Below are 22221 nucleotides of genomic sequence, written 5' to 3' on the forward strand. Positions count from 1 at the left end.
GAGAAGCCGGTCGTCGAAGCATAGCCACCATTGTTTGTGTAGACGAGCGCGCGGGACGCGTTGCTGTTATAAGGGGGGGTTCTGGAGAGCGCGCGTTCAGTGTGCCCGAGTGTCCCGTGTTGCGTGTGCGCAGTCTAGCGCGTGATCCCGCAATAGTTAGAAGAAATCCAACATCTCTATCAACATGCTCTTACTCGCCAGCTTTTTCCTGCTCTTCGTGACTACTCTTGGGCCTGTTGCAGGTATGTCTTACTAATGTAACATTTCTTTTGGCAATAATACCAATGATATTTTTAAATTAACCTAAAACTGTCCGATTACATATTATTTAATTAATTCTCTAATTTGGAAGAAGTTTCTTGGTATGCTTATACTTTTAAACGGTGACTGCGACTATTTGACGACCCTCGCTGTAAATTATTCTAATAAACTCGGCGACTACATGTGATTAGATGACAATTTAATTTCGTAACACGGTCAGTCAGACAAAATAACCTGCAGCGAGAATACGAGTACGAGTAAAGGACAATCTATTTGCAAAATTTGCGACTAAGCTGAAGCTCAAAATTAAGACGACCATAAATACTAGTATGATAAATTAATTAAGTAAATATAAAGTTTGAGTTCTATAATTAAAAAAAGAATATTTCAAATAACATTTACTTGTAAAATAAGTAGGTAATATGAGATCTAATAATCTAAATAAAATATAACATTGGCCATCATTACCTAAATTGGTCACTTTTTTTTTCTTAATTGAAAAAACTGATAAACCAATGTGCATATAATTTATACCAGAAAATGTGACGCGTTTCTAAGGAGGTTTTATATGTTTATAATAAATATAGACAATTGACATAACGAGAATGGATTTCATGTTCATTCCTTATAATGACCAACGTCCAAGCATTAACAAGCATTTACCGAATGCTTAGAAAAACTGGCTCTAATCAGGATGTAATAAAAGAAGGAATGGTTAACGTTTCAAGTTTATGACTTCTTGAGATCGCTGCTGTGACCCGCGGGTCCTCGACCTTCATTGTTCTGTTCCTATCACGGTACAATGGCAGTAGGCAGCTCACAAACATCTCAAATTTAAAGTAGAATTTAGCCTCAATATCATATTGTAAACTTTCACAAAGTCAATGTGAATTTCAAGTATTCGATGTTATTTAGAAACTCTAAAGTATTATGTGGAAAAAATAACTATGAAAAATATTATTTTATCTGATAAAACTATACATGATCTATCTATACTTAGAATTTAACATACAGATAGTTATCATAAGATTCTATAAATGAAATTTATAAAAAAAGTATCATAAACTGACTTCTGTGATTTATATATTTATATAAAAAAGATATTTTTTTAATAAGTGTAGGCGTCAAATGGCTTGCAAAATAATTAAATATTATATTTTCGAAAAAATTGTAAGTAGATAAACGATTAAATAGATAATTAATCTTATTAGTTTATAAGAAGCAGTATAATGTATTAGAAGCATTTGATTTTAATCAACTTAAACATACATGAATACATAGAAATTTAAAAATTGGTAGTAAAATATCTAATAGAAATCAAATAAAAGTATTTTTATTTATATATAATGATAATAAATATATATCTAATATAACATTCATTGTTATATACACACCGTTTATGATGTATGAATGATCTAATGCTGTTCTTTTTTAATTAACAAACACACTTTTAATTTCACCAAATTTAAATCAACTAGAAAACAGAACCTACCAATCCGCTTCATATTGATTCAAGTGTGTCCACTGCTATGCAGGCAAGTGCACTATGCTTAGAAGAAAAGGGACTTTTTTTGCTTTCTACGAATTACATTTCTTCTCTTACATTGGAAATCGTAATTCTATTCGTGATATGTATCATACGAAATATGAAATTAATTACAAACTCAATCTTTTTAGCATGTCAGGTAACTTACAAAAAATATTTCATTTGAGCGATAACGGTATCATGCATACCTATTTGCTTCGTTATCTTTGAATTGCCTTACATGACTATAAAAATGTTTAATTTTTTTTTCATTATATTAAAATGCATAGACATCTATGCTTAATGATGCGCATAAAAAACGTAGAGTCATTGACACTATGTTCCTATTGCTCGAGCAATGTTTTATCGGAGTGAGCGAATTACCTCATAAAATTACTTCATAATCCCACGAAAATTCTAAAGTCGAACGATTTATACAAATCAACATCGTTGTGAGCGATTTTGCTAATGAGGCGTATCCGCGGTATCAGACAGGTTATCGACAGCGGCAAAAACCGTGGAACGGAAGTTTTGTTGAGAAAAAATAGCGAGGGGTGATGAAGAGCGACGACAGGTGCGGGGTTCAACGGCCAGCGGATAGTTGCCGAGGACAGACACGTACCTTTGCAGTTTCTAAGGAATAAAATTATATCTTATCTGTACAAGTCTCCGATGCCTTGCAATCCCACTACCGGTCTTGTAAATAATGCGGTAGTGATATTTTTATGACTCCACCGTGGCGGCTCTTTTTTACAGCTGTAACTCGTACCGTGCGCTCACTCTGTGTCAATGACATAAAGCTCGTCAGATCTCTTACGATTAGCATTCCATTTCTTAGCATAATTGCAGTCCTCATTATGCAAAAATGTTGTAATGTTAGCTAACATTTAATATAAGAAAATAGCTTTCGTATACGAGCTATTATGGAACATTATGCACTTCCGTCGCATCTGCATGATATAAATCGTTTTTATTTGAAATATTTAAATTTCGCACTTCATTAATTTGCATAAAATATATTTCTTTTTGTATGTTTTTGTGATCGAGTAATGGCGTAGCGATAGCGTGATTTTATATCGCTGTTTTGTAAATTGGTTCTAAGTACAATTTAAACAATTAACATTTACGAGGCTTTTGTAGATGCCTAATCGTCGAGAAACATAAAAGATAATGCAAAGGAGAGTTAGCACTTCGGTTTTGTTGTGCTCGAAGTTATTTAATGTTAATTACAAGTAATAAATTTTGGAATATACGATAATGTTGAAACAAGTTTTTTTAAGGTACTCCTCATAAACTCGTACATAAAATCGGATTAAGTTGAGATCGGTTCGATGCCGAAGGGTTTAGAAATTTAATTTATTGTGATACTTCAATACTTTTTTGTCCCTAAATTTTTAACTGGGTCCGCAAGAGGCGGTGATTATATCAAATTACGGGATGTTCGACGTTTTTTTGTGCATATAAAGAGTTTTAGGGACAAGGACAAGTTGCGTGTTAGAACAAGTTACATTCTATCTCGAGTATAGCTTTAAAATACTTATTTATATTGAAGCTATAAAAGCAAGAATAGCGATAAAATTTAACACCTTTGTGGAACTTTTTGGTTACCAAAAATAATTAGATTTTGTAAAACGTTGAATTTTGTATGGGCATAACCGACCGTGAACAACTGTTTGGCTGGTTGAACAAGTCCAGGCCGGTATCGGGTTTGATGACTAAAAATAGTCAGGTTGGTGCATTCCAGCACAGGGACGAGTGCGGCGCGGGATCGCAGCTCGTCCTTGGGTTGTATACTGCTCGTTTGTTCTTCATTATCTTGATCCCTTTTTTGTGTTGCGATCGTTATCCAACCGCGAACGATCCGATCGATGTTCCCACGGCGGGGTTAATCAACGAAATTTGATAGAACTTTAAATTGCAATTTTTTTTACGGTACATTAAGCAATAATTTGCGGTCGCTCGAATCATTACTTTGAGTCTGAACCAGTTTCGTTCAACTTAGTTCTCTGTCTTTTTCTTGGTAGCTGAAAAGTTATCCTTAGGTATATAATTTAGTAAATTAAATTATGAAGTCATATCAATCTTGTTTATCGTAACATTACGTTAAAGTAAGCGAAAGGACGGGAAGCGTGGTTACGGCCGTGAAATGGGGCCTACCTTGCCCTTGCACTCGGCGGCAACGTAATTTGCTCGGGGAGGGCGAGTTATTGCGACCGATACGAGCGACTGGTTTGCGTTATGCAATCATGTAATGCAGTGCACAATCGCACACATGCTTAAGCGCCGCTCGCCCGAGGCACGACGGTCTCCATACATCCTGGCGCTAACTTATTACACGTAGTATTTAACATTGTAAGTGCGGTCGTTATGGATTTATTTTATTGTTCACTATAAAACGAGTTAAAAATTAATAAATATCACAGTTTAATGTATAAAAAATACTACTTTTATAGATCGTCTGTTTGTCAGATTGATTATTTCTCTGATATTTAAGAAAGACATGCGGTATGTACGCTCGCTTGGAACATCATAAAAATAAATACCACCCGTAGTGCTTTAGAAGAATACTACGGCTAGGAATACTATTTTTAGAGACTATGTTCCTTACAATGACCGGTCGTATACCTCTGAATCACAATTCACTTGCAATCTATTCAAAAAAGCCTGTTTCTTCCTACACTTTTTTTTATTTAAAGCGTTCTATTCAGATAGGTAACTAGTTATAAATTTAAATTCGAATCTGAAGAAAAAAAATACATGAACACTTCGAATGTAATAATAAAATACAATTATTTATCGAAATAAATAAGTCCATGTTTATCTAATATCAGAAAACGGCGAAGTAAAGCTGATAAAATCAGGCAGAAATATCTTTACAGCACGATCATTTACAGCGAACGTAAAGTATACAATACTCAGCTTGTACTTTTAAAAATATCCTAATTATGATAATCCAAATGAGTCTATTTTATGGCCCTTGCGTAATCACTGAGCCATGATTGCAGCAGTCATATAGTTTGAGGTGCAAATCGTATCAAGTAATAACGAAATAAGATTTTATTTATTTATTATGACATAAATTGCTGCCGATAAACTAATTTATTTACTGTATTTTAATATAAAAATCAAAATCACATTTACCATTGTAATATGCCATGATGGTATTTAAATAATGCCAATAAATGTTATAACAGAAGCCTAACTTTCCTCTTGATTACAAGGTTTTTGCGTTACATATGGCAGAATTTCATTTGACACATACAAGTTTCCTATCAAAGTCTCCTTCGTATAAGGAAAATAAGAAATAATCAATAAGAAAATGGACACGAGATCATATTATACGAAATCGAAATATTGCCCAACCGAATCAATACAATTAAAAAAAAAATAGATGTATTTGGTATTTTCATATATTTGCAAAGAAAAGCGCGAAATAAAAAAAAGTAAATAAGTAATTGAATGAACAGAAAATCGTGCAATTGTCGACGATAAAATTTCTTATAAGGGATATTTGCGCAATGTTTTCCATAAGTGGATGCCGTGCTGCGTAACGGCCTATTATAGACAGTATTATAGACACTTGTGAATAAGCATATAAATCTATCCTTTTATTTCACTAGAATAATGTAAATATCATGCAAATTCCATAACATCCCCGCTGTTACTGAACTATGTATAAATATCGCAGACAAGTTTGCATAAGCACCTCGCTTTTTGTAAACTATTTGAATTGATTCTCGGGATATTTTTATCAAATGTTTTACTCTTTTATGGATGAGGATATTATGAATTCGTAATAAATCAACAGTGAATGCAAGTAATGTATAAACGATACCGTATTATTTAAAGTAAATTATGGCTGACTGTAAATGATGATGAGCTAAGGTTTCTTCTCGCATGTATGTAATACAGTTAGGTTTCTTCGTGATGTGTTCCTTCATTAATGAGATCCAGATGAAGTATAAAATCTATTGTACTGGCCAGGGTTTTAACTCATAATCATCGGTTAAGATTCATGTCTTCTAACCACCGATCCATCACGGCGTCAGAGTATAATTTACATCAATTTAAATGAGTAAAAAATCGATCTTAGTATTCATAAAATCCAGACATAACGTTTTTATATCGAGTCGCACTTTTTTCGTGACCAATCAACAATTGATTTATTCATACACCGTCGATTGTTTTTGTTAAATTAAACGACATAAAACCAGGTACTATGTTATTAGTATTCGTTAACAAACTGTCTCGTGACGGAATCTTAAGTACCACGTAATAATAACTACAACTTCCTCCCATTCATTCAGGAATAAAACACGAATATTGTGCGCTATAAAATTTATGTACCCACCCACACCGGAACTTAGGATCCGATCTCTTATGAATCTTTTTTTTATTGAATATTATATTAGCCCTTGTAATGAGTAATTTAATTCATGTAATTAACCCTCTCATTCGAAACATAAACTTCGGAATGTAATTATAAAATTAAATTTATCTTGTTAAATGAAGACTCAAAAGTGCCTCGTAAAAGCCTTCTTGAAACAAGTATATTCGATTAGTTCAATGCAATTCAATGTGATTCGTATTATCCGCGTTAAATTTGATGTATTAATACCTTCTTTACCGTTTTTTTACCTTATTAGTTGAAGTATATGATTAGTACTCCCTTAGGGATGCAGCTTGAAGTCAATTAGCCGTAATAACTGGTCTGTCTAATGCTAAAAGTAGTATTTAAATTAAAATGGTAATTTCTGAGATTAGAGCGTTTAAAATATAAAGCTGTATTATTAAAGATAGGCGTATACATTTACTTACTCAGCTAACTCAGAAATAGAAATAACTTAAATTATTTAATAAAAGTTTCAATTATATTGCTAGAGGAATACTTCTAGATATAAGAAAATGATCATTTTACTGTATTCATGTTCATAATATAACTAATTTCATAATATTATAACTCCTTCCACAAAATCTTACATAAAACTGTTAAGTTGACCCCTTAAAGGTATCAGAGCCTTAACATATAGGGCACATACAATTTCAAGCTAAAAAATAATGATTCACTATTCGCACTGCATAAAGTTTGCTTTGAATGGTTAGGCTATTTATTTGAAATAGTCTGCTATCAAACGATATATATTGTGATGCGTCATTCGCGAAGTGTTCCATAGTTTTGGACAAGGGGCCGTTAGAAGCGCGTCCGGTGTGCGGCGCTGGATGAGCAGGCGGAAATCTACGCGGCTCGGGGCACTCACCCGGTAACGTTGTCTTGTTGCCGAATATGTAAATGATAGGTATCATTTAAGCCTAACCGTCTTTTACAAGATTTAAAATTGTCTTTTGACGGACTCATGTAACACTAGTAGTCGCCCACGGCTTCGCTCGCGTTTTATTGAGTTGGTTGTCATGTGTTAGGCAAAAAACTGTACTCTATGTTCTTTCTTGGAGTTCAAGTTTGCTTCATACCAAATTTCATCAAATTTGATATAGCGGTTTGATCGCGAAAGAGCGACAGATACACATACAGAGTTTCACATTTATAATATTAATAATAATTGTATAGGCTTGGAAATAAAAAAAAAATAACGTTTAATATATGCTGTATTATAAAAGAGTTTTATACAATATTGAATGTCGCATCCTGGTTGGTGGCGCGAGTACGTGTCGGGGGTGTCGGCGACACATCTGTATGCATTGAGCGACATCTACGACGTGACCCGCCTTTTTGTCTCATGCTATCTTCATACGTCAAAACTAGTATCATTCAACGCACTGTTTGTAAAATGCATCCATCAGATTCGAATATGGAATTTGAATTTCGTGTTCAAAATAAAATTATATTCATGATCTTATCTGAATAAATGTACAATCAATTCATGTACAATCAGGAAGTGATTTAATATTTAGTACTTAATGTACGATATTTAGGGCCCTGAATTCTAAGCCCAAAGTTCCTTAGAATTAAAATATCTTTAGACGGATACAAATGGGCGTTCATGTTTGTTTGTGTTTGCGTTTCTCGGCATTTTATTTGTTTTCTGTCTTGAAAATAAATAATAATAATGACTTCAGTCAATTTCATCCGCAAATAGTATCATTGATTTTATTCATTTCCAATATTTATTTGTATAATAAAAAGATATTATGTATTTAAAAGCCTGTAGTAGGAATTTGTTAAACAATGAAGATTTATTTACAGTTATGGGTTGTATAATATACGTCTACCCAATAAGTAAACATCATTACTAAAAAAAAATAATTATTCGAAAACGAATAACGAGAAATATTTTAATTTCATACTTTTTGTACACTCAAAATCTACAAGGAGTTTCATAACGCGAACAGGTTCCTTAACACTGCACTGTTCAAAGAAACAGACGTCTCGAAAATATTTAACTGCAATAAAAGAAAACATTACGTCAGAGAAGTTGTTGTATGGAGACAAAAAGAATATGTCGAGAAATGCGCGACATTGTATATGCATGAGGTTGCATTATGCATGGATTCCAAGGAGACGGGAAGACGAGACGAGTAAAACCTGGCTGATACGATAACCAATTCCATTAACTCTGTAATTGACAGCTTAAGTATTATACGCGAACACGCCTCGACAAAAACATGCAGAAATTAGAAAATAATACGTCACTTAACATTTTGTAATCACCATTCCTATTATCATTTTCCATTAAATGTTATTCTTATTGGTAATTTTAATTTAAAGTTAAAATATTTATCCGATATAGAAAAAACCTTACTCTTGCTTATTAATTGTAGTGACAATTACGACCGATTTCGAAATGAACACTTAAGACTAGAAAACCGGCGAAAAAACATCCCAAAATTAACAATTATTAATTCCGAATAAAAAAATTATATTTTTAAAAATCAATTGAGTGACTAGTATTGAGGTAAAAAATAAAGTAGGTTTTATATTTGAGAAAATAATATCCTCTTATGCTAAATGTCGCTTAAAGTAATTTGCAAATGAAAAGGATGTGGATTATAGTCCTCGCTCATCCGTTTACTCATTGACAGGCACAGGAAATAGGACTACCATTAAATATATTATCGGTATGGAAGCTTTAAATCAAAATAAAGACGTAATAAATTATACTTAACGATACAGAATTATACCTTTTGAGTTAGTCAGTGTCGTATACAAGGAATGGTACAACTTGAGTCGTTTCGTTATTTGTCGTTATGAAATAGCCCACAGCTAGTCAAAGATAACTAACTCAGTTGTTACGGATGATTCTTATTCCAAAACTATCTTGCACTGGGAGTTAGTGTCATATACACATGTCACAGAATTTCAACTAATCACTTCAAAGCAGTTTTCCTCGCAATTATTTCCTTTACTGACCAATATAATTGTAAAAACAAATGAAGCACATTAAAAAAATTTAAAAATAATTATATGACTGTAATCAAGTATCAAAAATACAGTGATATATTTCTTTGTGGTATGAAATTTAATCGCTACACGACGCATCTTTCTATAAAATATTTAAATATTATAGAGAAACGTATTTGATTGCAATAAGATAGAATAAAACTTAAGGTCCTGTATTAAACGCTTAGATTTATTGCGACATGAATAAATCCCGGTAAGCCACAACAGGAGGTAATCAATGAATTTAATTACATAATATCGGAAGTGTTGCCCGACCGCAGAGCGTGCCGACCTGTATAATTATACGACGTATTATTTTAACGTTTTTGTTCTCACCGATTTTAAATGAAGTAAAAAATGTTATCGTAATATAATATGAGACAAAAACTAGCAGACATTTCGTTTATTAATTTTACATTACAATAGCAAGCAAAAAATATCAAGCATATCATAGACTTTGTTGAACAAATTATCCAGAGTATCTACAAAAAAATTAGTAATATAACAAATATAGAATATCATATTTATTTATATTCAAGCCCTATTGCTTTTATATTATTGTAAATTTTTTTATTGTATTAGATAACATTTATTTTGTGCGCAAGTAAATCTAAAAGTGTTCGTGTGATAAATATAAAAGCTTTATAAGAAAAATTATATTTAATTTGTGTAATATTTCTCGACCATAAATTGTAATCTACTTTTTGCTTTGTTACAGCTCAGAGGATAACTACGATACAACTCGATGGCGTACAATACTTTATATCGAGGATGAACCCGTACAGCCCCGAGCTGAACTATTTTCTGGCTTATCAGTATTGCAGGTGAGGCCACTTTACATTGCTAAGACTAGAGTACTGCGTATCGAATCGACCATCGAGGTACTTAACAATGACACACCTCCATAGCTTAACCACAGTCGTATCATATTTCTCCCGGCGCGTTCGATAGACATAATAGTTATATCGTGACTCTGAATGCTTATCCGGCTTATCTTTACCCTTGTCCTGCTATAACGACGTTCCTCTGGGCGTTAACAAGCAGGCCTAGGTGCGCTTCGAAGGCTCACGAGTACAACCAGGAAGCGTATGGACATTTGCATTACCGTTAGTAGTTCTGGGAAAACCGAGAACAATATCGTTACCTCGGCGAACTACTTCCGCGAGCTATTCCCACTGCGAAATGTGGACAAAAGGATTGAGGTTTTATTGTGTTACGTCTCCCACGGTTCCCGGATTGCTTGGAGCATAAACTTCAAGAGTATAATTACAGTTCATAAAATTGCACTCGTCTTTATTCTATAATTGCCTAGCAGCAATTTATCATTAAATATGATCTTTTCTCATTTCGGGTTGCCCATTAGGAATATGGGAAGAATAGATTTAATAGACATTTGCGGTCTCGATTTTACCAAGCGCACGCTTAAACGACTAAAAGGTCAGTCGCCTCGATGCTCGGTCACGATGTCCTTCTATTGCGCCTTTGTCACGACCTATATATTTACAGTACCAATTGTAAGAATATTTATACTACGGGAACATTTAAATAAAATTTAACACTTCTTAAACTTTCTTATAAGTTATTCTTCAGTTGTAGTTTTGCCACCGTTAAATATTTGAGAACTTTTATAGTACGAAGAGACATTTTACCTATCTGAGCTCAAATAGAAAAAAAGGCATTGAAATTCATGATGTACAAATTAATGTACAATACTTTAATGTCTTGTACAAGAAATATGTTACGAAATTATGCCTAAAGTGGGAAATCGATTAAGGGCATGTCAGGAGTATTACATACAGGAAATTATGGTATAAATTGGCTCCTGGCTATGATAAGCGCGACGCGGCTACAGGTAGCGTGACAAAGTGTCATGCGAGGTGAGCGTCTCCACAGCGTAGCTAACGCAAACTGCATGACGCGATTCGTCGGATAATTTCGTCACAGGAAAAATGGGCTAACGGTAAAAACAGAATCATGCTTGAACTCTTCCATTAAACAAAATATATAAAGCATTAAATCTTATATATAATTTTATAATTATTTTGAATTTAAATATATATAAAAGCGGTGAATAAAAAGGGCCAACACATTATGCATAAATACGTCAAGTAGAAGACAGTTTCAAGAAACATTGCAAGGGGCGGTTCCCGGTACATATTTGAATGTTTATGAGGCTGATACAAAAAACTACAATACAGTTATGGTGGTAAAATATGTCGATGTGTCGAAGATACCCCAATGGGAAAAACAATTGCTTCACAATGCTGTATAATTAATTCAAGACGAGTACAATTTATGACTTTTTAATTCGGCGCAAGCACTTTTTGCGTGCGAGGAATTCGATAGTTAAACATTCGTTACCTTGAAATGAAAGCGGTATAATTTATGGAAAAGTAACCTGAATTAATTATTATTACAATGACACTTCTTTAAAACACGAACACTCTTTTACTTCACAAGTAAGGAGTTATGCAGGAACCAAAGTTAATTTGCTGGTGTCTTTTAATATTAACAAATTCCAAACTTTTATTCAGGTCATTAACATTTAATATCTTAACAAAATGTAGTATTAAAATAGTAAAGGAAGTGGATATCAGCATTTTAAATCTCGTAAGACGTGATAGTTATAAGAATGTTGTAACTAAATACGGGAGCCGATAACTACGGGACTTCGCTGAGGTTTTTATTCTCTTAAGAGTCCTAGAGTGCGTGTGGAATGTGGACTCGTCGTGGCAAGGCCAAAACGAGTGCTTAGCGGATAAACTCCAGCTCGATAAACTGGCTTCACGATGTAGTTCTTTGTAAGCTTATGGTCCTTATAGGATACTATTAGCCGATCGGGCTAAAATTGTATTTACTGATCCGGCTAAGCGAGTTTATGAATGTTTTAAAACCAAGTACTAGCAGCAATCAGGATCTAGTTTCTTATGGTCAATGACATCTATTTAAAAATATATATTTTTAAAGTAAATTCATTTATATTCCTTGATAAAAATTGAGATTTAATTTTGATCTTCAATATTTCAAAAATAAACCAACTGCTTTATAAAATTATAAATATCAAATTAACAAATTACATAATTTTCAGATCGTTGGGATTACAACTAGCATCATTTGAGACGAAAGAAAAGGCTGATTCAATTACAACATACCTTACAAATGCAGGTGAGGAAATCATTTATTAGGGAGAATATTTACATATATTAATATGGAAAGCAAGCCAAATTTGACCAAGCCAAATTTTTATAATGAAAATATTTTACTATTCTTTAATATTTCTTTTCTACTAAGAAGTCAAATGTATCTTTCAAGTATTAGAGATTCAATAGTCATATATTTTTGTTTTGTTTCTAGGCTATAATAAGTACGACTTCTGGACCTCCGGTAACAACCTCGGCACTGACATGTACTTATGGATGAGCACGGGACTACCCTTCAATGCAACATTTAACTATATGCGACGCATGGCAATGGACCCTCCCAGTCAGCACACGGACGACAGCATGGACCCTCTGGATATGCCTCAAGGCAGCACAGCTCCTCAGCGCACCGCAAGGCATGGGTACGTAGAATACGCAATATATGGTGTTAATATTATTATATATCGATGTAACTGGAGTATACTTATAGACTTATGTATTTGGTATGAAAAATTAAGAGTGATTATTATTATACAAACAATGGTTATATTAGAAATAGTTTGTTTTCCAGAACCGAGCACGTGATGACCAACGGCTGTGTTGCCCTAAAAGCACCATCCTTCCACTGGGAGCCTCAACATTGCGGAGAGATCAAGGACTTTATTTGTGAACAAACACGCTGCTACTACTACAACTACGGCTCCATCCCAGTGTCCTCGGCGCAGGGGTAATGACAGGTGAGATGCCAACCGTCTCCGGAGGCCCGCTCCCCGAATAGCCGCGCGCTGTATAATTCTTGTTCTCGTTTATGCACAGCTTTAAATATTTCACCTTTAACAAACATGTCCCTTTGACGACATTTTAGTTAAGAGTGTGTAGTAGTGGGTCTGTAGCTCTTAATGTTTAAAAGTGGTTTGAATTAGCTAGATAATTTAAACGTTTGTTTCGATAGTGATCGAAGCGCGCGGGCCCGCGGGATAAGGTCTCTGCGCCAACCCAACCACCAAACAAGAGCCCTACACCCAGCAGAATCGGCACTATTTTCTATACTGATCAACTATGAATAACATTATTAAAAACTTTTCAAAATTAACGAAATTATTTGGTGGGTGGGTGAAGGGGGCTTTGCTTGGTATCTCTTGTGACATAACAATTCTTTGTTTGATGTTATTAATAAACATTTTGAAGCTCGAATAGTCGTCTCGATAAAAGTATCTCGCTCGAACTCGACTATGAGTAGCAGCTATTTAGATTGACTCTCTAATACGAGGGTCCGTTTTTGTTTGGTCTGGCAGAAAGCCGCTGTCGATGACGACTACGACGACGGCGCACCCACTGACATCGTCGTCGCCGCCGCCGCCGCGCTCCGAGCATCTCCCAACTCATTTTACTCTAAACGACCTCATCGGCAAGCTACGACCATCTTCTCTCGACGGTCTCCAGTCCCCTCATCTTAAGTCCGGTGCATTGTTAAAGTCTCCACCACAAATTGATTCGCATTACTCACGAGCGGCTGACGCTCACTCAAAGGAACCCGAGCAGGAGCAAAAGGAAGAAGTGACTCAAGGTCCTTACGAGGCTGATGAGGGCATGGTGGGCGACGATCCAGCTGCTTATCTTACACATGAGGCCCGCGACGCTCCTGCTGTCGACGAAATGCCTTCTACTGCCGAGCCGGACGCCACCGAGCACTCCGTCCACGCCAGTGGTATGCTGGCACCCCCCGCCTACTAGCGTCTGACTCGACGGTGACATCAGCATTACGAACCGTTATTATAAAAAAAGTTTAGGTTTACGCACTACCAAAAGTATTATTTGATATTTCAAAGCATTTTGTATGTAAAGTTAATGCTTGCTTATGAGGGTGATATCGCTTCGACAATGTTTATTATTTTAATGTAAATGAGATTTATGTATTGAAGTCTTTTTGTATACGCTTGAAGACGAGTGTTGGGATATTTAGGGTATCTTTTGGGCAATAATCTATGAAACTGAAGGTGGTGGCGACTCGTAATATACGACTTGCCTACATCTTCAAATATTACAACGAGTATTCTACGAAATGAATAGGTACCTAGACTTCGCCGAGGTAATTATAGTTGATTTGTCCGATCTCTCGTATTAACACAAAAACCGTAAAAATAATTGTTAAGTAAATTTTTGATTTAAACATTTTGGACATATCCTTCGGTTAAGTTTTTTAAGATAGTGTTTATATTATGTGACGTACCTAGTTAAGTATTATAAGTTGAAACTCAAGAATTTAAAGGATAGTGATGTAGTGACGTTAATAAATTTAATATTAACATGTCTGTTTTGTTTTTTTATTCACCTTATCGACAATTTACGATAGATTTGATTAATATGAGATGGATTTTTAATTTGAACTACTGAAGTAAAGCGGAAATTATCTAATAAAGAAATTAATTTTACTTACCATCCATTGATAACTCCCTCCACATTAAGCATAGGCACGATCTTAAAGATGTATTTAGCTCGCAACGCGGCAGCTGATGGCGAGGCTGCCAGCAGGAACCCCAAGGTCCCGTCCATCACCCATGAGGCGTTGCTCTCGCCGGGATGTACGCGTGCTGTCAGGAAGACTATCTCTCTATCCTGTCGTACCATTATTCTATAAGTTTTTATTTACGATAACCTATATAAAATATGAGGCAAATAATAGTAGGAATGGATCAAGTACAATAAATGACTGGTACCATATTACTATATTTTTCTGAGTGATGAACTTATTTACACGAGCAAAGTATTAATTATATTCATAGAAATACAAACCACTAAAGGATTAGACGGTGAATCCTCGGCCGATATTGTTAACAAAGGAACTTCGTTGTTATTGAGCGAATAGCAGAGCGGCTCAGTGCGGAGATATGATCCAGGAGGCAGTTGAGTCGTCCATTGCCAAATTTTTGTCTAAAATATATTTGAAATAATTACTTTATAACTTCCTCATTATTTAAAAGTATCATTAAACTTTAATTAATAATAACTCTAGGTGTATATAGAAACATTAGGCGTTGATAAAGTCAAACAGTTTAAGTCTATATATTTATAAGCATAGTAAGAAAAGTTAAAAAAATCTTATTTACCATCATCATTGAATATGTAAAAGGAAAATGGTACGCGAGATAGCAGACATCGTTAGTGTGAGGGAACTCTAAGTTGAATGTGACCGTCAGGTAGCATTTGTTGTTCTTCTGGTTAGTGTAATGGTAGCTGTTGCGATAATAGCAGATGTCTGACCCAGACCTCACCCAACCTAGGACGAAGTATGAAAAACCAAATTGATTATTTTTTCCAGTTATAAAATTTCATTTCTACGTCATTGTGATCATAAGTATACCTGGTCTTCCAAGAACAGCTTCCTTTACCGAATACATAACAGGTTTCATTCCGAAATTGAATTGACTATCTGATTTCTCACAATTGACGATATTGAAGGTGTATGGACGGCCCTGTTGCATGTTCCGAACTTCGAAGTAGAACCATTGGTGACGTTTCGTTGAATTTACATCTGGCATCAGAATTAGTTCGTATTCTCTAGGACCCACCTTAAGTACAAAAATACTAGATAATTTAAATAGATATTTATATAAACTTAAACATACTGATGTCCAAAAAGATTACAGTAAATTTTTCATAGCGTTAATTCAACTGAAGCATGGGCACTTACCTGAATTGCTTTTCTTAGATTACCCGATTCAAATCTTGATTCGAAACTTAACCGTGACGAGAAATTGTTAAGTTTCGTAATTTCTTGTTCATCAGTGTTAATCAAAAATAAATTGTCACTGGTCATATTGGTCGTCCACCTGTATGTTTTTTGCGGTCAGTAAATATTAAAAAAAAACTTGAAGTGTTATTATGCAATAGTAAATCACCTTTTCTGTAACGAAGCATCAGTAGTCATGCCAGAAGCACAAAGAGCATCTAAGTCGTACACAACTTCATTCATATATGATTCTGGATTTATAGCTCTTTCCACGCACGCCAGTAACTTGTTCCTTTAATGTCAATGTAACTTTAAAAAGGAGAAATTGACTTGAGTTTTGGGGTTGCATTATGAATTACAAAAACTCACCTGCATGCAGTTCTTTCCATTTTATTTAGAGGCTCAGGTTGGTTAGTTCCCTGGCCTCCTGTCATATCTGGATAAGCGACTTTTATGAATGGTATTATGCTTTTAACTCTTGATGATATAGTTGAATACACGGATGCGAATGAGCTATATCTTGATATATCTTTGTGAATCTTTAGAGATGAGCATGTTGTTATTGCTGTAATGGACAACGAAAGCAAATTTATTGATTTTTGTCACAACCAATGTATTTTTACGTCAATTTTACTATTTAATACTTACAGGGACTGTCATGTATCTTATGATATCCACGCAGGAATGAAAAAGTGTGTGATGAACCGAAGGTGCTGTCGTGTTCCGTGTTCCCCGCAGCTGCAGCTAGAGAAAAACTCGAAGGTGACGGGTTACTTCGAGCACTGCCACATTGTGTCACAAATATATCTTCTAGAATCGATCCTCGAGAGTTAGAGCGACTTTTAACCGCTCTAATTTGCTTATTATAAGAACCGAATTCTTTAAAATAAATACAATATCTGCAATCAAATTAAAGTAAACTTTAGTAAATTAAAATGAATTAAATTTATATAGAAAAATTATACAAACTTTTTTAAGTCTTCTATATCTCTCTCATTAGGATTAAACCATAAAGTGCTTTGTAAACTCTCTCCATTTTTTATGTGAGGTTTTTCTACATCTTCATTAGATTTCAACTCATTATCTTCCAGCTCAATGTCAAGATACTCATCACCCCCGTCGTTGTCACTATCAGGGCCATCATCATCTAGATCGGAATTTATTGTTTTCGAATCTGAATTTGCACCATCATCTTCATCTTCGTGACATGGCCACATTGTATTTGTACCTACAATATAAATGTTCTAAATTTTAAGTTATGAAATTGATGTTAAGAGACTATTAGATATTGTAGATTTTATACCTTTTAATATAGGGTTGAGGTTAAACGATGCGGGACTGGAAACTGGGACTGGTAGAGCTTGATGCTTGAGACAAAGGGTAATGACGGAGCAGACTCTGGCCAGGAGCCCATCAAACTCTATTTCGTCGGGACATTGCGAGCAGAATCTGTGCAGTATTTGCACGTGCTTCTTTGTACAAAGAGCTCGACGTCCAGCTTCTAAATTATTGTTATAATTATGATTATAAAGTTGTTTCGTTTAAAGTTTTCTACAACTGAATATATGCCACATAAAATATTAAAAGTATTTAAAATGTACCTTTAAATATGGTAACGAAATTATAGAATATTGTTTATTATTTGAAAATAGATCTGTTAATGTTTTTCTTATTGTGGTACCTGTTTAATATCTAACAAACAGTTATTTCATTAATTATTGTGTATATATTTCATTACGTACTTATATTACAAAGATGTTGCAAAGTTTGCAGGATGTGTGCACAAATCTTCAGTCTCATGCGACCCTCGTAGCGGTCCCAGCGGTCAAACACCCTGAGGAGAACGCTACATAGGCCAGTCTTCACTATCTGCATGCAGCATACCTCTGTATGAGTTACGCACGTGTAAACGGATGGACACTTGCAAACATGCCGAGATAAATATAAACAACTACGACTCAATTACAAATAAATATTGTTCATTGAGTGATTAATTAAATACTGATATATCGCTGTCAAAATGAATTTGGCATTTGAAAGAAGAGATCTCAACATTTTTCAATTAATCATCCTCTATAAAACTTTAATTAGGAAATATACTAGTGCTCAAATTAGGTGCTTTCTTTCAATACCCTAAGTAATTTCATCGTGACATTTCTCATTCTTTGACTTATGATGTATTATTTTAAACGTATCTACATTCTCCATAAACTACCGAACTTAAGTAAAATAAGGAGGATATCTTAACTGTTTTTACTGAAGTAATCGATAGCGTCGAGACAGAGCCGAAGTCGGGCGGTCGGTATGAAGCCAAGACTTACTAAGACCCTCTCGTAGGTAGCGATAACTCCGTCTCGTATTAAAATTGACGTTGTAACAGCTACAATAAAACGCTTTCAAATAAACGAGACAAATATAAAAGTATTGTGATAAAGAAGAAGAATATGATTTACCATTTTTTGCGAGTTGTTTCATTATAACAAGAAGAGGAAATATTAACTTGTTATCGCTAAAGTGACCCTTTAATATGAGATGCATTGTCCTCACACATCCCAACATTCTAACTTTCATTGCGAATTTCGGATCTGAAAAAATAAAAAATTAAATTTTAGACAATATGTACTCCATACATTTTTAAAAATATTGTGAATTTATTTAGTTAACAAGCAAAAGACCCATCTGATGTAAGTTAACAAATTTGTCGATAAACTAGTGTTATGAGAGATTTAAATCACTTCGCACACTTATAACATTTCCAACCAGTGGTTACTCACCAAACTAACAAGTAAGTCTGTTCTTTGTTGTGGTGAGGGAACCCTGATCGCTCGCAAGGGTGAATTTATACGATGACTATATGGATTATACTTATATGTATGTATATACACACAAATAGAAAATAATATGGATACAATCGTATATTACTTTAAAAGAGTTGCGTACTAAAAATGAATACAGGTAAGTTTTACCTTTAGGGGCGAGGGCTGCAACGATCCAAACGAGATCTTGTAGCATCAATTCAGTGCTCACATTGCTGTCGCGTTTGCTATGAATTGCGAGTAATGAACGGATTACAACTTGCGTACCGTTCATTGAAATGAAATGCTGTGAACATTGCTGCCGGGCTATGTTATTTGCTGAAAACATATATTTTAATTTCCATTTAAATACATACGAAACAATTGTTATAGATATACAAATATTAATAGACTCCATGCTGATTAGTCTGTCAATTCAAAATATAACAGTTGAATGCGTTATTATGTGAGCATTCATAGCCCAATAATTACTAAAGTAAAGTAATTACAATAAACGTGCATAGATAATAATGCGATAACTGTGTCAATGGTATCAATCACATCGTATTATTTTGTTGTTGGAGCGTTTAGATTACAGCGAGGCTTATAAAATTTGTTTGGTTGAAGGAAGCAAGTGTGTATTATCCAGCAATATGCTAAGCGCCACACTTTGACATACCCTTTTTAAAGATGGGATCTTTATTCTCTTTGCCTGTTTTAATTGTTTCCTTTTTCTTAACTCCTTGTGTTTCATTTGCTACTAATTATTATATGGTTTAATTTTTATTAAATACATTTTCAATAAATTATTTTCGTTATCAAAATATGTTTTATTATTACCTGAACACTTTTTTCCTTTTCCTTGTTTTAAACATAGTGCTTCTCTTAGAACCGATGTAACGTATGTCAATGTAGCTGTATCTCTTGAGTTCTGAAAGTAAACAAATTACGCTTGTATTAATATTCGCCATTACTCACTGTTTAGTTTTTCTTTTTTTTGTGGCTTTTATTTGTGCCAAAAAGGCGCAATTTATTTTGTCAATATAACGTGCGACACTGTTTAGTTAAGCTCTGTTTTTTCTAATCATCTGTCATTGATATGAGATTTGAAACAAAAAGACAAGACATTGTTTTTTATTCATTACCCCATTAACTTTATACAGATACAGGCATATTATTATAGATAAAGGTAATATAATATCAATAATACGCACCTCCAGTATTGTCACTAACATTTGAATAGCCCCTGATTGTTTACTCCAGAGTTTTTCAAGGGTGTTTTGACGTATGTGTTTATCTGTAACCATACATAAAGTATTCACAACAAAGACAATATTTCAGCACAAACGTAATTAATTGAAACAAAAATATATGTGCGTGTAGAAGACGGCCTCGGGGCGTGTCCAGCCAAGAATATGGCTTCCGTAAGATTACTTTTGTGTCAACACCCGCGTACCGCAAGGTCTGAAGGCCTACAAGTGGTATTTTAAAACAAATTTATAGTCTTACCCCACGTATAGATATTCGTTATTGCTACTATATCATATCAGTAAGTCAAAGAGCTTCGTTCTATTCAAAGCTAAAGCCAAATTACTTGTAAACAGCCTACTGTAATGAAGAGTAATTTCTAAAATATCGTTTTAGATGTAATTATTCTGACGTTGATGAAGTGAAATTGCATTGTAAATGTGATAGCCAAGTTTGATTTTTATCTAATATAAATTATGTGCGATTAATCATGTAATGTAATATTTAATAGTGTAATTCCGTTTAATGTTATTAAATACCTCAAGACCATTTAATATAAAAACATATGTTCATTCTTGGCTTTATCGAGATTCTCATACAAACTGGTTGCTTTTGACTTGTGTTGCTATCATAGTATTTTATTTGCGAACGGCAAAATGATTACTATTACTTCTTTCTTATTACTTAAGTATATTGTTTCATGGAATTAGAGTGTTGTGGATTCTTAATGATTTTGTAAAAGCCATAAAAACTTCCTTCAGTTAAGAGTTATTGGGTAGTAATCACGTGGTTTATGTTGATCTTTTTTTTAATTTGATCATCGTCCGTAAACATAAGCTTTTATATAGAAACAAAAAGATGGCAGAAGCCATAAATTAAATCAAGGTCTAGAATATCAACTAATAAAGGCAAAGAGTAAGTGAGTGGGTCAGTGATGACAAAAACTAGCGTCTAGGAATTGTTGGCACTGAGCCACGGCGGCACGCGTCCATCGACGTCACTGCGGTGCCGGCTGAGGCCTCATTAATATTTAAGCATTGCACACACGGTTTTTATTGTCTCAATTATTTTCATAACACTTTTTAAGTCACGATCGACGTATTCTTCTTAAATTTGAGACATTGTTCTGCTTGGCTATAAAGTCCGTTTGTTATTGCGTTGGATGGTTGTAGGGTGTATCATAATTCAATTTTTATTTAGTTGGAAGAAGGTAGGCAATCTGTCAAATGGTCCATTTGATGGTAGGTGGTCACTACCATCCATGGACATTGGCCCTGTGAGAAACATTACCCTTCCAGCGCCAACGTACCATCGATGATAAGAGCTAAAATGTTGTCCCTTATGCCTGCAGTACATTGGCTCATTTACCATTTTTATAATAGTAGAACGGTAGAATATGCTTTGAGTGGTACCTATCGAGAAGGTTTGAATTTTATGTTTGTTCATTTTCATATTATATTTAACATATAAAATAAAGGTTTGCATTTGAGCCAAGCTCTTTCGCCGGTTTGTTATGACAAATCGCTGTATGTATAGATAGCCGGTGACAAAAGTAAGTGTTTTGGTTTGAAACTAAATTATATTTTATGAGATACAGTGTTTCTTCCTGTTGTGTTTCTTAGTATTTTTAAGACTTAATTTAATTATTTGAATGTCATATTATGTAACTTCGTACGCGGAACTCATTCACTTTGTATCTTTAGATACTGTGTTTTGTGGTAACACTGTAACACAATCCGTTGAACGACCTACAAGCTGATATTGCTCGGTGTCGTCTAACGGTGAGTTACAACAATATAAATAGTATAAAACCTTCTTAATACCAAACTTTATGGTGGTCGGTCAAACAGTGAGGAAGTATTTTATATATCTCAAACAGATCATCTATTCTTATTTAAAAGATCGCTATAAAACAGTAGATTGTGTGAAGGTGTAATTAGTCTCGTGATCCTGTACAATTAAGTTAACACGAAGAGTACATATGAGTACAATAGCGAACAAAATCAATATACAAATCTTTATCTATATTATGAAGCTCAAGTGTTTGTATCGTTGAATGAGTTACCAGTTAAAAACATTCTGCAATATATAGTTATTAGACAAAACAAAAAGAAAAATTTAAATTT

General features: G+C 34.2%; 2 protein-coding genes across 7 annotated transcripts in view; one reads left to right on the forward strand and one right to left on the reverse strand.

Annotated features, from left to right (window-relative positions):
* LOC124530064 (cytosolic carboxypeptidase 1-like) overlaps positions 1-22221 on the reverse strand; it is a 55946-nt gene that overhangs the window by 21189 nt on the left and 12536 nt on the right. Inside the window, exons 3-19 of one of the 3 annotated variants that reach the window (XM_047104062.1) lie at positions 20062-20144; positions 19688-19778; positions 19527-19604; positions 19019-19186; positions 18506-18637; positions 18301-18432; positions 17795-17938; positions 17356-17553; positions 17022-17280; positions 16701-16951; positions 16422-16617; positions 16222-16344; positions 16014-16152; positions 15684-15891; positions 15430-15599; positions 15116-15253; positions 14760-14938 (exon numbers count right to left, since the gene is read on the reverse strand). In XM_047104062.1, coding sequence (XP_046960018.1) covers positions 14760-14938; positions 15116-15253; positions 15430-15599; positions 15684-15891; positions 16014-16152; positions 16222-16344; positions 16422-16617; positions 16701-16951; positions 17022-17280; positions 17356-17553; positions 17795-17938; positions 18301-18432; positions 18506-18637; positions 19019-19186; positions 19527-19604; positions 19688-19778; positions 20062-20144 — 2689 coding nt within the window. Of the gene's footprint in view, positions 1-14759; positions 14939-15115; positions 15254-15429; positions 15600-15683; positions 15892-16013; positions 16153-16221; positions 16345-16421; positions 16618-16700; positions 16952-17021; positions 17281-17355; positions 17554-17794; positions 17939-18300; positions 18433-18505; positions 18638-19018; positions 19187-19526; positions 19608-19687; positions 19779-20061; positions 20145-22221 lie in introns of all 3 variants that reach the window. The other 2 variants (XM_047104054.1, XM_047104072.1) reach the window with 2 other exon arrangements.
* On the forward strand, positions 81-14632 carry LOC124530084. Of its 4 annotated transcripts, none has more exons than XM_047104082.1 (6): positions 81-242; positions 9901-10006; positions 12271-12347; positions 12537-12744; positions 12882-13049; positions 13618-14632. In XM_047104082.1, the coding sequence occupies exons 1-6, from the start codon at positions 185-187 to the stop codon at positions 14054-14056; spliced, it is 1056 nt and encodes a 351-aa protein (XP_046960038.1). In that variant the 5' UTR covers positions 81-184; the 3' UTR covers positions 14057-14632. The 4 variants fall into 4 exon arrangements, with proteins under 4 accessions (XP_046960038.1, XP_046960047.1, XP_046960055.1 ...); XM_047104091.1 differs by having other exon boundaries at positions 12894-13049; XM_047104099.1 differs by having other exon boundaries at positions 12882-13059; positions 13618-13818.

Source organism: Vanessa cardui, chromosome 1, assembly GCF_905220365.1.
Source record: "Vanessa cardui chromosome 1, ilVanCard2.1, whole genome shotgun sequence".
NCBI classification, from domain to species: domain Eukaryota; kingdom Metazoa; phylum Arthropoda; class Insecta; order Lepidoptera; family Nymphalidae; genus Vanessa; species Vanessa cardui.